General features: G+C 38.6%; 2 protein-coding genes across 4 annotated transcripts in view; one reads left to right on the top strand and one right to left on the bottom strand.

The window, feature by feature from the left end:
* The window catches only part of LOC124409867 (cadherin-99C), a 108,504-nt gene that overhangs the window by 75,011 nt on the left and 19,476 nt on the right, over nucleotides 1-14,017 (bottom strand). The gene's annotated exons all lie outside the window — the stretch shown is intronic.
* Nucleotides 7,870-12,431, top strand: LOC124409907 (uncharacterized protein C15orf61). Of its 3 annotated transcripts, XM_046887880.1 has the most exons (6): nucleotides 7,870-8,223; nucleotides 8,319-8,512; nucleotides 9,264-9,265; nucleotides 10,769-10,993; nucleotides 11,901-12,144; nucleotides 12,228-12,431. In XM_046887880.1, exons 4-6 carry the CDS (start codon nucleotides 10,907-10,909, stop codon nucleotides 12,353-12,355), a joined length of 459 nt encoding a protein of 152 aa, XP_046743836.1. In that variant the 5' UTR covers nucleotides 7,870-8,223; nucleotides 8,319-8,512; nucleotides 9,264-9,265; nucleotides 10,769-10,906; the 3' UTR covers nucleotides 12,356-12,431. The 3 variants fall into 3 exon arrangements, with proteins under 3 accessions (XP_046743836.1, XP_046743820.1, XP_046743828.1); XM_046887864.1 differs by lacking the exon at nucleotides 8,319-8,512; XM_046887872.1 differs by lacking the exon at nucleotides 7,870-8,223 and having other exon boundaries at nucleotides 8,282-8,512.

Raw genomic sequence — 14,017 nt, 5'->3', positions numbered from 1 at the left:
TCGGAAAAGCATCGAAAAGTTCACTTCTACTATTTCACTCTATCGCAACAAGAAAAGCTTTCGTTGAATCAAGAGATTCACTTGACTAAATTATTTTCAGAAACTAACTAACAATAAATCAAAATTATTAAATCGAAGTCACTGTATTTGGATCAAATAATATTTCAACAAAATCTATTTCGTTGGTTCGAGAATTGCTTTCCCTCTATACATATACCACCTTTACGAGGTTAACACGGGACTGAAGAAAAAGTAAAAACCAGTCGAGCTTGTTCGAATAATTTCCTCTGCTACTCACGCATGAAACTTATACGTGGAATATGCGCAAGTTTGAGCAGAATGCGAGCGTGTACGCGGACATCGACAACCTGGTGCACCAAGCGATTTCCGTCCCGTTACACGGTCTAGGCGGCATATGCATGACCAGAATGCTAGTCGTTGGTGCAGCGAATGGAGGCGCGGGCTGCTGCATGTGTGTATAAAAAACATGCTGTTGGATGGCTGCATGCGCGATTCTAAATTATGCATAATGAAGGAGCAGGTTCGTGCCAACGAGATCCGTTACGTAATTTATCTCCGCAAATCGTACCTACGTATCAAAATAACCGAGAGCTAACCTGCGGTGGTGCGGTTTATTATACATCGCAGCACCCCATCGCCCATCTGATACCCCAGCATCCTGCCTAAGCTCCGGTTCATCGCAAGGAGCCTGAAGCGCCACATCAACGTCGCGATTTAACGAGACTTCGATGTATTTATGTATTTCCGAGGTGGACTGAAAGTATGCTAATAACGTTAAGAATAAATTGATCGTTTATTTTTGATTATGTTTTTTTTAGTAAATTTTTATTTAATGCAATAAATTCATGCAAATTGATACGACGTGCGATCGAGAAACCCATTTTCTTTACAACAAATACCTACATAAATGTCAAATCGATCAGAGATTACGATGCAGTGACTCAGTTTTTGCAATAATTTTGACAGCACCGATGTCCAATAAATTTTTATGTTGCGAATTATTTTCTTTTTTCACCCATTTTTGAAGGGATGGTTATTCCTCACTTATTGTTTTTGTTAAATACACTAACATCTGATTAATTGACATCGTACATGTTTCGTACACAGTTTTCCACGTTCTGTTCTAATTATCTGTTGTTGTAGTTCCAGGATTCGCAGTTTAGTGATACTAAAGAAGTTGATCGTGAATAAGCAGTTCTAAATCGTCCATCAACCTTATCTATGTGACAATTTTCCTCAGAGATAATTTTTTATTTTCTTTCCTACAACTGGTTCGAATACCAATAAGAAGAGTTTGTGTTACTATATCTAATACCTCGGTTACTGAAAAATTCACCGATTTCAAAGCTATCTAGTCAACGAGCATCGGTTTTGTGGCACTAACAGAAAAGTTTAAAAAAATGACGTATTGTTAAACCTTTTTCACTCGAATATAAGAATAAACTAGATTTTAGTTTTATGCATGATCGAGATACTGGAAAAAAATTCAAATTCACCCGTGAATTCCGACATCACGCTGTTTCCCATCCGCCGCATCTTTCAAAACCCTTAATTGGACACCAAACTTACCTGAAACATAAAAAAGTTTGGAATTTAGTATCGGTCTGGTCCAAATAGAGGACATTATTTTTCTACTGCTGCTAGAATTTAGTCGTGTTCTACTCATAGATTAACCTAAATCTGCCTGCTTGTACGAAAAGGATCACATCTAGGCAATGAATTTCATTTATTCTTATCCTCAGGACGATTTGCATAGAACTGCACGGAAGAAGCAGCACAGCACCGAGGAGGAACGATAAAAACTAGACCAATTAAGAAACTTTTCGCATTTCTAGAAATAACCGGCATGCTGAGCCGTAATATACGTATACATATAGGCATAATTACAGTAACTAGACTATATCGAATTCCTACGTCTACATCATATCTGACCAGATGTATAACTACATTGTAGGCATAAAATTGAAACGTATGTTTAATTGCGTCATTTCAACAGTCTTTCGAAACAGATACGCGCATCTTACAGTTATGCAAAGTGTATCCGGCGGGGATCGAAGCATTTTTTACCGATACTATGATCTAAGATGATGGTAAATACGCCCTCGTACTTGTTAAAGGGATACTTGACTGAGCAAAAGCAATAAATATGAAAGGAACGAGTAATGCAAAGTATTTCCGAAATCTTACTTGACGGGAAATCACGTTTGAAAAAGTATGCTAGGAGTATCGGCTTCTCGTAGAATTTTGCGCACTATGCGGATATCCGTATACCAAGTCAAGTCCTATCTTTATCGTAACGATGTTGGCCTGACCTTCGCGTTTCACACGTGTCTACTAGTTGTAATACTGTAGGTACACCGCACGAGGTGGATTCTGAGCGATTCAAGGTCCCGGTGTCGTCTGCTACGATCTATTTAACCTGTACAGCAGACGACACGGATAGCCTTGAATCAGTTGGAGCCCACCTCAGGAGGTTCATGTACAAAAATTGTATGACGAGACGAGGTCCATCAGAGTAACGATCTCTAAGATTTTATAAATTCTTTTTTTTTTAATCGCATCATGTCGAAATAAAACCTCAAATTTCAGTGCGATGATCCAAGCTTCTCTCGATAACTCCAATAACACGTCTGTATATGGCATTCGAATGACTTTCAGATATCGATAGAATTTCAACCGTGGTTAAATGACAGTAAAGATACTTCTTGAAACAGATATGCAAAGAAAGCGAGAGCGAGAGAGAGAGAGAGAGAGATAATAAACCGTGAACATAAGGCAACCGGAAAACCGTCATTGTAAGCTACGATTCTATCATTTTCTCCATGTCACAGTTTGTACAAAGACAACGTATTTGTTCGAATGAACCTCATTTCAAGCTACCTAATTTTTTTTACAAAAACAATACAACGGACATTAACTAATCATTGATTGCGACGGTGACAAAAGATCATGAATATGCAAGTGCGGAAGGTCTTATAAGCCTACAATGCTCCATCCAACAGATGGTAATGAAAAGGCTACACAGATGCAATTAGACAATTGGTATAATAGCATTATTCAACGAAGCGAAGAATAAGGAATGAATACGCATGAAGAAATCATTTCAGTTACAAAGAACGAGGCAAGACGAAACGGGACGGCTTGCACCTACATACAATATCGAGGGAACTAGACGTTGTACGTGGGGCAATCCAGGCCATCTTGACCTGGTTATGGCCCCAACCATTTCTAATTTTGTTTTCCTCTTAGTATGTTACAGGGCGTCACAAGCAAGTATGACTGGCGGGAAGCCCCCAAATCAAAAGTTTAGGTACCCTCAATTCAATTTTAAGCCCTGAATTTCAATGTAGATCCTCGATTTGGAGGTTAAACCTTCAATTCCAGGGTTGTCCTTCAATGTTCAAAGTGAATTTGCACCCGTAACTCGAGAGCTGATCTTTGAGCTACGGTTAACCCTACATTAACCCTCATTGTCGTTAGATTCCAAGTTGTGGTTGATTCTCAAGTTGGAGATGCAAATTCACCCCCAAAGTTGAGGTTATTGGGGAAGTATGAACATTTTTTTCTTTCTAAAGGAAGGGACGTCTACCGATAATTGTAGGACTGAATAAGAGAATGAAGAGACGTGTAAAAAACTCTTCATGAAAAAATGGGAATTGGCACGAGTGTATCCTATTGTTAGAAAGATCCAGGAACCCTTTTAATGGTCTGTACCACCGAATTGAGATCAAGCTGAAGATGGACTGTTCATAAAAAATTTCTTAGCCTGGCAACCCCTACGTCATCACAAAGTTTGAAATACTACTATACTGAAACGTCCTGTAGAATTTTGCAGACGTTATTCTGTTCACGTGTATATATGTATATCCATAACGTATGCATACCATTGATCGCGGTGGGTTAATTTAATCGGCAAACCACATCACGTCTGGTTGCATTTTGTTCTCGAGCCCAGATTTCTAAAACTCAGGAGAGCGTGATTGCTTGATTGTACGAATATTTACGAGGTGTCTGATTTCAATCGGTCCACTGTAGAGAATATCTTTTCAGAGATAATACTGACGCCGGGGAACAAGCAGATAATACTTTACGCTGAAAACATTTTAGGTATCTTTATTGAATGGTATTCGTTTGTATACCGGTTAATGCAGTGTGGAAGTCGAGATACTTCAAACAAGAAATTCAATCAGTTTCTGATTGTTTAGATTTTATGCAGGGAAATTGATGGTTTGCCCGGAAACCATAGAGTTTGTACATAAACCGCATGTGGTCCTATAGCTATTCGAAAAAAGACATTCCCTAATGGTATTTTCTAAACGTTCCGTCAGTTCTACAGGTTCTTAAATTCATTCATCAGCTTCGACACTTTATGAATTATATTGGCAGTGGTACAGAGTCCCAGAAATCGGTGAAGCATTGTAATTCCATCAACGTACAATTTTTCATGGTCACCAATAGAACTCTCGTGAAAATCTTGATACCGGTTTTCAGGATAAGAATCGATTCTCAGATTATAAGCAATCTAAACCTATACAGTTCTGGACAAAACATGCCGAGCACTTTATTTTTTAACAAAATAAAAATAGATACATTTTCCATGTGAGCCAGCACATTTCGTGCAAGAGTGGCAAAATTATTCCGCTAACGTAGCTACATAGTTTCACGCTTGACGTTGGTCACGGAACATTTTTTCCGCACGTCGTGTACTTACTCGAAAAATTTCTTCACGACGACACATACTCAGACTTTTTTACTATATCAGCAAATATTTTTTCTCCACGTTGTAGCTATCATTAAAGTTTCTTTGCGTCTGGGTAACACGGAGTCGAGTAATCTAAGCAATCGGACGAATGTCACTCTCTTGATCTCCAACATAGTTTCATGGTACACCAGCTGCAGTCACGGTTGGAGTTGATGGTCGAACACATTGGCAATATACAACCGTAGATCGCAGCGTTAAATCATTTCTGCGCGAGCAGCAGCGCGTCGCGAAACAGCTAATGGGAATATTCCCCGTTGACCAGTGGAAGCGTGCAGAATGTGCTAATCGCTCCACCGAATCCCTGGCCTCTGGCCAACGACATGACCCAGCCTTATCGGAGTAATGCACCTGCCTCAGCTTCGAGCCCGTGTGAATTCAAGGGTAGCATGCACATTGTATTGACGCTGCAGACGGCGTGAATATATCACGCGGGAAAATCAGAAGGCATTCTTATTGGGGTCGAAGTTCATACTTGACCACGGACACCGTCGACACCTAGCAATTTGCCGATATGCGGCCACTAGCTTGTAAATCTTGGGGTCACGGTTCAATTGCCTGTCAGCTTTGGCTTGCCTGGCCTGGCCAGGTGCACATTTCGCTTTCGTCGGTTCATCCTCAGGCTAGAAAATTTCTATACAATTTATACGTGTATACTAGGGTGGCGCGAAAAAACCGACGATTTTTTTTTTTTTTTTTTTTTCTGAGTTTCGTGTGACAAAATGTTAGTTTTTGATGTTTTAAGAGCCCACTCCAAAGGATAGCTCAAAAAAATAATTTAAGAGGTCGTTCCAAATTTTTTGAAAAGTCAACAATCGTCAAAAAATTAAATTAAAAAAATTATTCTTTCAGTATTTTCTTTGATTTTCATTTCATTTCAAGGTCGCTCGAAAAGATCTAAAGAAATGCACCAAAAAATTTAAAAAATTATGAGCGACCTTTCAAAATTCAATTTTTGAACTGAAAGTTTCGGAAGAAAATTAAAAAAAAAAAACTCGATTTTTGACAATTTCCGACGTTTTAAAAAATGTGGAGTGACCTCTTAAAATTTTTTTTTTGAACTGTCCTTTGGAGTGGGCTCTTAAAACATGAAAAACTAACATTTTGTCAAACGAGCCTCAAAAAAAAAAAAGTAGTCGGTTTTTTTGCGCCACCCTAGGGTATACACTTTACTATTTGGAAAGATTCGGAGGATATCGAGTCTCGCAAATGCTGTCCAGTGAAAGAATACAGTGGTGGCCAAGCTTATGCCATGCTGTCTTATAAACAACTCGTGTTTCATAAAATAAGGATATGTACGGGTTTTTCAGCGAAATATATTTTTTCCATTTTTGTTAAAACGAAGTGTTTCCTTTTGGCGTTACTTAATCGAGGAGTCTTAACTCAAATTGCGATTTTTGCTGCTTCAAACACCGCTCGTAATCGTGAGACTGAGTGACTAGACCAGTGAATGAACAGTGACCAATAAATGAATAAAGTACAGAAAAGTATAACTATGCATAGTGATTTTAACATGGTTGTTTATTCACGGTTGCATTTATTCAGTGTTTATTTACTGATCTATTTACCCTACCTAATCAAAAATTTATTCTTTTCCTTTGACTGTATAGTCCTTTTGCCAAAAAGTTTTGAAACTAGTATCGTATGACATACTTAGATTTGTGGTCAGTGTTATAAGTATGCGTATTGTGTTGCATGCAATGCATAATGCAGAAATATGACTGAATTATCAGTGCACATTCAGTTAATTTTTTCGTTAGAATAGACACGTCAATCGATCATGCAATCATTAGATATTCACTGTTAAACGTTTAGAGAGCAGTTTAGTTCAACAAAAGTGTGAGCCCATTTTGATATACTAGAAAAAGTCTTTCTGATTATGCGTCGAAAATTTCTTTCTTGTCAGCAAAAAATCATATTTTATTGAGATTATATTACTCTTAGAGATAACAAAAAAAAAGATTATCAACTAATATCTATTATAAAATGTATAACTTCTCGACGAATGTATTACAAATTATCGTGTATATGCAGGAAGAATAACTGTAATAATTGCTATTCTGTCAATTGCGTGACATCCCTACGAATTCCAAGTTTAACCAACGTTAGTTGAACAAGTCTTGTTCCACATTTCCCATAAATGTCAATGTGCTGGCTAAGCGAAAGCTTGTGCAGTAATTGATTGATCGTACCTACTCAATTTACTTCGAATACTTTATACGTCGAAAGTTTATTTAAACATGATCACTTCGCCGATGCTTCTGTTCATAATAATAGTTAAAACCGATAGAAGTGGAGAAAATTGTCAATTGACTTGACTCTTTTCAATATTGTTCAAGAAAGGGTGGAAATGATAAAAGGAAGATCAAAAAGTGTGGAAGGGTTATAATACATCGAATTATCAAGGATGCGAAAGTTTGTTTTGCAGAATTTTTAAATCTTATAAAAGCAAAATACAGAGAAGCCAAATTATAATTCACGTTAATTGGAACTTGGAAAAATGCTACGTTTTCTCAATGCTTTACCAACAGACCAAGAGAGTTTTTTAAACTTTGATTAATTTCTATAGGAACCACCGTCTCAATAATTGTAAATTGTTTAACGCTAATCAGAAATTTCATTTCATTACGATCACTTAAAAGCGTAATCCGAAAACATGCATGAGTCCATCCAGGCTCACTTTTTTCTCTCTTACTAGATTGATGACCTAGTTTAAATTTAAGCATGCGTAAAAACACACTTTTTGACTTTCGTAGAGTGACGTTACATAATGAAACTAGATACGATTTAATGACCGAACGATAAAAAAACAATATAAAAAGCTCAGTAAAAAATAAACTAGACAACTTAAAAATTAATTCGAACTTATATCAATAATCTCAAGTTTTCAGCTTCATACTAATTAATGTAAGACGTGATCGTAGTATTTCCTAGTAACCGCCTTACGCCGCACAGCCGCAACCATGCGCGTGCGCGCATCGGCGCCAGTACACACGTGAGCACCGTGACGTCAGTTCCGGCAACGCGCAACGCAAAGCGTCGGGTCAAGTATACAGTCTCCTCTCTCTCTCTCTCTCTCTCTAATTTTTTTCTCGCTCTCTACTCCAGCTCGTTTGCTCGCCCATTCCTTGCTGTCTCCCTTTTTACTACTCGACGTGTTCAGTTCCACAGAACCCGGTCGACAGCAACTGGCCGGCGTGTGGCGGTGTAATTTCATTCTGCGTTCCCGCGCATGTGTGCGCTAGTAACTTGCCTAACGCGTCTGCATCCATGCGCACGCACACCATTCCGTAAGTTCACGATACTGACGACCCCACCAAGGAGAAGAGTGGGGGTCTGATGGTCTGCGCATGCGCCGATCAGCGCGGCTAAGTAACGGACGGCGCGAAGAGCTACTGTTGATAACGCCCAGCCCTGAGTGAGCCCAGCAAACGCCAAGCATTGTGAGTAGAGCAGCCTCAGGTAGATGTATCAGTATCGTAATCCTATCTCGACGCGATGCACTCGACGTCTCTACACATCGTCGATATGTACCTAGAGTACAACGCAAATACGCCGGCGGCTGGTCAATAATTCAAACCAAGTAGTCTCATGGCTCTTTTTAGTCACATGGCGTCCTCGTGGCGTCAACTCGTCACAGGTGGAACGACACGACCGAAGCGGTTGCTTCAGTCCAGCAGATGTTGCGTCGTGCCAGAGCTGTACGCGTGTCTTGTATGGATGATGGAAGACGTATAGTCAGGAGCAGAAATTTTATGTTCAGAGTTAATTTCATACAGCGTATAACGCAGACTCGCATAGTGTCATGAGATGAAAGATTAGCCGAATCGAACAGTAGGTACTTAGGTTCAATTTAACAAGAATGTTCATGCTTGTTACACGACTTAAATACAACTCTGCTGCTTATTGCTGCTTAGCATTGTACCCACGATGCATGGGTTGACTCGACGATAGGCTGTAAGACATACACTTGTATTCTTTCACCTTCGCTAAACGTCATTCGGTCAATGGACCAGGTTGTAGTCGCATCGCATGAGGTGCATGGTATCAAATGATACGAGACGTCAAATATTTGAAGAATGGACCCGAGACCAGTGTCTGACCGACTTCTCTTGAAGCGATTAAGGTTCTTTCACCCATGAAGTATAAGTTTATTTTTTGATATGATTTACGTGATATTCTTGCATTCCCCAATAAATATCTAGTAATGGAATAAGAAAAGCGTAGTTTCTTTTAGATTTTTTCAACATCACTTGAAGTAAATATTATACATTCATGTTATAAATCTCTTTCCACAGTAAAATTAAATTCAAAATATTTATTTTCCATGTGCATATCATGCAGTTCTTCCACTTCTACTATATGTCGTAATAAGCACACCGAGAGTACTTTTGGCCTAGTGGCATAATCTGCAGAACACTGGATCATTTATATGTGGTTATTTTTTTTTATGACTGTTGAATATGAATCGAGTTTTGGTAAGAAGTTAAAAATCAGAGAAAAGAAATTATCAATTTCATCGAAAAAATATTTGACCCTAATGGAAAGCGATGCGGACACTTCCAGTTCCGGTGGATTTCCTTTCTAACAAATTTTTCAATTAATCAATACCTTATAATGAAAACCTACTATTTTCCATATCTTATACATTGGCTGATTACATACCTAGGTTGATCAGAATGGTTAGAAATATAGTGCTTTTAAACCAAAACTGCGAATACGATACATTTAAAAATCATCTGCGCATGGTGTTGCAATCTCCATATTTGTATAGGTCTATAAGTCTTCAACTTTAACTTGACTTCTTGCTATTACTGCCTGTTCCAAAATCACTCCATCTCAGAATATTTGTTGATATTCTGACACTCAAGTGAATAGTCGGTCATGCAACACAGAGACCCAACAGTCGTGACGCACAGGAGACTTGAATCGTTCTATAAATGCCCAACGCTTTATAGAAATTTTTGAATGTGTTTAGTTTTTCAATTTTCCCGGCCACATCCTTTGCCGTCCGCTACCATTTATAACGTGGTGTAGTGAGAGTAGACTTTCAACGTCCACATTACGGATCGCGTAGTCAAATGGAATCCCAAGTTATGTCCATCGAGGATCATTACATGGTCTGCGGATTACACTTCGCAAACGCTGATATCACCTGCAGGTATCAGGTATTAATGGCTGACACCCCCAGCCCCCTAGACACGGCTTGCTACGATAGTGTGGAATGGCAGCATTAACACAAGTCTACATGCATGTCTAATTGGGTTCCCGCTTTAGACCGTTGGTAGTTGTTACCATCTAATCGTACAGAAGTGAGCTGTATGAAGGTGATAATATCCAGAAATCATTCCTATTAATAGATAACAGCCACTCTGATGTCGTAGTTGTTTACTATTGGTAATCGTATGACTCGACCGGTTCCATAGAAGACAGGTTTTCTGTTTTATGTAGTAATGCACTCCAAAACTGAACGTGGATTCTCATTTCACCGTTTAGGAACTCGGAATAAAATAGTGAGACGCTGCAATACATAACTGAGGATACCAACGAAGACTCTATTACTTCACGAAAGTCAACTTTCGTTGTGTTGAAACAAGGTTATGGACAACATAGCTGCACTTTATACATTTAATGAAACGCAACTTTGTACAGCTAGTTTCACCTAGCATAATTTATTATACACACCTTAAATGTTAATAACAAAGTCGCGGGTTGAAAAGACTTTGACAAATTCGATAATTTCTAAAGCATTGGACTGATCACCCATAGCTATATATTATACAAAATGGAAAATAGTTAGTTGGATAAAGATCCTAGATATCGCTGTGTGTCACACTGCGGTGTAAAATTTGTACCTAACGATTCGCTTAGAAACATTTCACCATATAAGTACGGAACTTTCTTTCCCCCGTCGACCCTAACCTTTACCATGCAAAATTTCTGTAGTGGATAATACTTGGCACGGCTATCATACCATAGAGTTAGCAGTTACGCAGAAGCAAAGAAGATACCTGACCACCTTCTATTCTTGGGAGACATTTTTCAATGACCTGACGTGCAGCAGCATTGCCTCAGGAACGTTCAGCGTCGAGGATTTACTGACAAGAATCGACATCCGGTTACTAAATGGCGCCAGGAGGCAGCTGGATTCGTTCTTTGATAGTTTTACCAACCCGGAAAATACGCAACGGCGATAAGCCCCTGGCTTCGGAGGTTAGTTATACCACCTTTAATGTCTTCTATAAGTAGCAAGCAGGATCATGTATCATGTTTGACGATAAAACGAATCGTACTGGATGGAAATTATCTCTGTAACGCTATTTATATCATATCGTACATAATACCAACTAAAGCACAAGAACCTGCAGAAAAAAAACACGCCTAACAGTTCATAATAAAAACTAGTCAGGGCAGTCATATGCGGAGAAACTATTCGACTGAAGCTAATAGGAAAATGAGAAGTCAATTCTGAAAAAACTTGTTAATTCGTTTACGCGTAAGCATTATTAGCAGTGCTTCGTTCTGAACATCAGTGATGGTTTCTGGGGATCTTCGCGACTGATTATCAATTCGTTCAGGATGATTACGGAACCATTGAGGAAATTGTTAGTATCCATTTCAACTGATCCCAAGATACTGTTACTGCATACCATACGTTTTGTAGAGAACTTAAAGACCACGTTTCATTGAGAATCTTTAACTTTTTAATAACTATATCTATTGTATAAAAATGAACGGGTGATTTCATTAAGAGAAGGTATTAATTTTATCACTTGATAGAGGTATTATTACGCAATATCATTACACAGTTGGTAGGCACAACTAGATATTAATACTATACTGATGATGAAAAAATTTGTTTCAATAATTAGTATTATAGAGTAGCAAAATTGGTTAGAACTTTGGAAGTCATACCAGTTGAAAAAGTCCGTTTTCTTCTTTCTGAATTTCAACAATTTACATGGAAAGTTTCTGACATTTTTTTTCATGTTTCCGACGTGATGGTGTACTTTTACGATGAGCCTTAACAATGGCTAACGAATGAAATTAGCGACCTCCGATTTATAATCCTTCGGTTATGTGTCGCACATTATTTGATAATGTGTGTGCTTTGACGTAGGTTTTGACCAGCTACTTACTGCAAACTGAGGAACCACCTTGGACTTCGTACTTTGTGAAGTATGCTGATGTGGTAAACGATCAACGAGGTATGTCCCATTTCAACTGGCCAGTTGGAAAAAGCAATTATCACGTTTTGAGGACAGGTTGCTATCCTTACCTCAAGTATCACTGCACAAAGAGAGCTAAGGAGGATCTCAGTGCTGACAACACCCTTTTCATGATCATCAAGATAATTAACCTTGGTAACGAAGCATACTTTCAACATCCAGACCAGTTACCCCCCATGTTAAACGGACAGTGACAATCAGAAATTTACCTCTTTCAGGAATTCCTACATTGATATACGGACTGACGGCTACGCAACTAATTCGTCATCGCGAAATCGTTAAAACTCCTCATGGCAACGTGACTATCCATTTCTTATTGCCGGAGGATAAAGGCTCCCGGTATTAGCGTGTCATGCAGAGTAATTATTTTACACCTTGTATGCTGTCCAATTTATTGCGAATAAAGTTTTCCAAACGTCGCCGCAAATCTGATCCATTCTTAATTATAAAATCATTCATCCCTTCGCTTTGTCTGAATATCAAAGCAGCAAGAACTGGTTCTGAATACAATTCCATTGAAGTACGAGATACATTTGCTCATTCACAATGCACAGGACGAGGTGTATTGCCATTGACCCGAGTGGATTAAGAAATTGCAGAATTTTACAAGAATAGTCAAAAGTAATCCTTGACAGATCGCTCAGTACCAATACAATCCTATTTTCAAGGTATTTATGAGTGCATGTGGCCAATGGAAATGCACAACGATTCCTGTTAATTAAATCTATTATATATTTATAAGTTAAGTCGCCCGCGGTAGAGCATGACGAAAGGCTGCCACTGACATTTATAGGCAGACCATAGGGATAAAGTAAGTCTGTACCTACGGTGAAGAGGCGAAGGCACTAGCCGGTATTATGACTTGGTGCAGTGGTTTGGTGACAAGCACTAGACCACTAGGCATGAGGTTGATAATGAGTGGCAAGAAGCTTGAAGCCAAGCTGTAAAGTTCGATGATTGATTTACGCTTGCACTAAAACGAGAGCTTGGTATTTTAACGCTGTATAATGGCAAGCAACTGGCGTCTTTCATTACAAAAATTGTTACCAGGATAATTAACAACTGTAGGCGTCCATCAAGCTGAAGTTCACGGACCCTGGTTCTACGGGCGTAAGGCTTCTTAGTAATTTGAAAAATACAAGAATCGAATTGGATACAAAATAAATTATTTTATTACTCCAATTGCAGGCGAAAGTTTTTTTTTACCGCGTGCTAATGGGACAGATGAATCGGACAGATGAGTGTGCTTAGTTTTCTCGACAATGAATCATACCTTTCCGTAAATTAAATGTTTCAATGTTCAGACGGCGAGAAGTTTGTATCATAAAACTTTTAGAAAATCTTACTGATGATGAGCTGAACTTGCACTCCGTATGTTAACGGGTGAGGCTCTTTGATCAAAGAAACCTTCAAGGATCTTTTCTTAATGTGAATACAATGATGACCCGGTAAATTGTACCCTTTACATTTCCGTCAGCTAAGAGGATGCTGAGATCCAGGAAAAAATCCATTCCACCAAACGTATTAACGTTCAATAATCACCGCTTGTTCGAATTGGCCAACTTCATCCAATCGAATTGTAACTGTATACAATATGTTAAGTAAGTATTCGCTGAAACAAGAGTTGACGTAGATTTTCAACTCCAACAAAGTGCCCATCTAACGTTTCAGTTTTGCTTGAAATGAAATTTGTTCACTTATTATGGAACATGAGTGACAGAGTCAACGATAAAGCCAATGAACACATCGATTCGTGTCAAGGAACACTCGTTTATCCATACGATCAACTAAACAAATGTATCTACTATTCACTCGAAGGTTGTCATGAGGATGAAATCATGGACCTCAAAATGAGTTAGTACATACATGTGCTGCATAATTTATAGTTTCTTTTATTTCACGCGACAACATGACTTTCGTAATGAAAGTGTAATGCATATACCACATTTGATGACAATCTCTAAAAATTTGTCGAGGTATATAGGTACACAAACTATGGTATAACAGT

The sequence above is a fragment of the Diprion similis genome, chromosome 1, assembly GCF_021155765.1.
Source record: "Diprion similis isolate iyDipSimi1 chromosome 1, iyDipSimi1.1, whole genome shotgun sequence".
Classification (NCBI taxonomy): Eukaryota; Metazoa; Arthropoda; class Insecta; order Hymenoptera; family Diprionidae; genus Diprion; species Diprion similis.
This window is presented reverse-complemented; position numbering and strand designations above follow the sequence as displayed.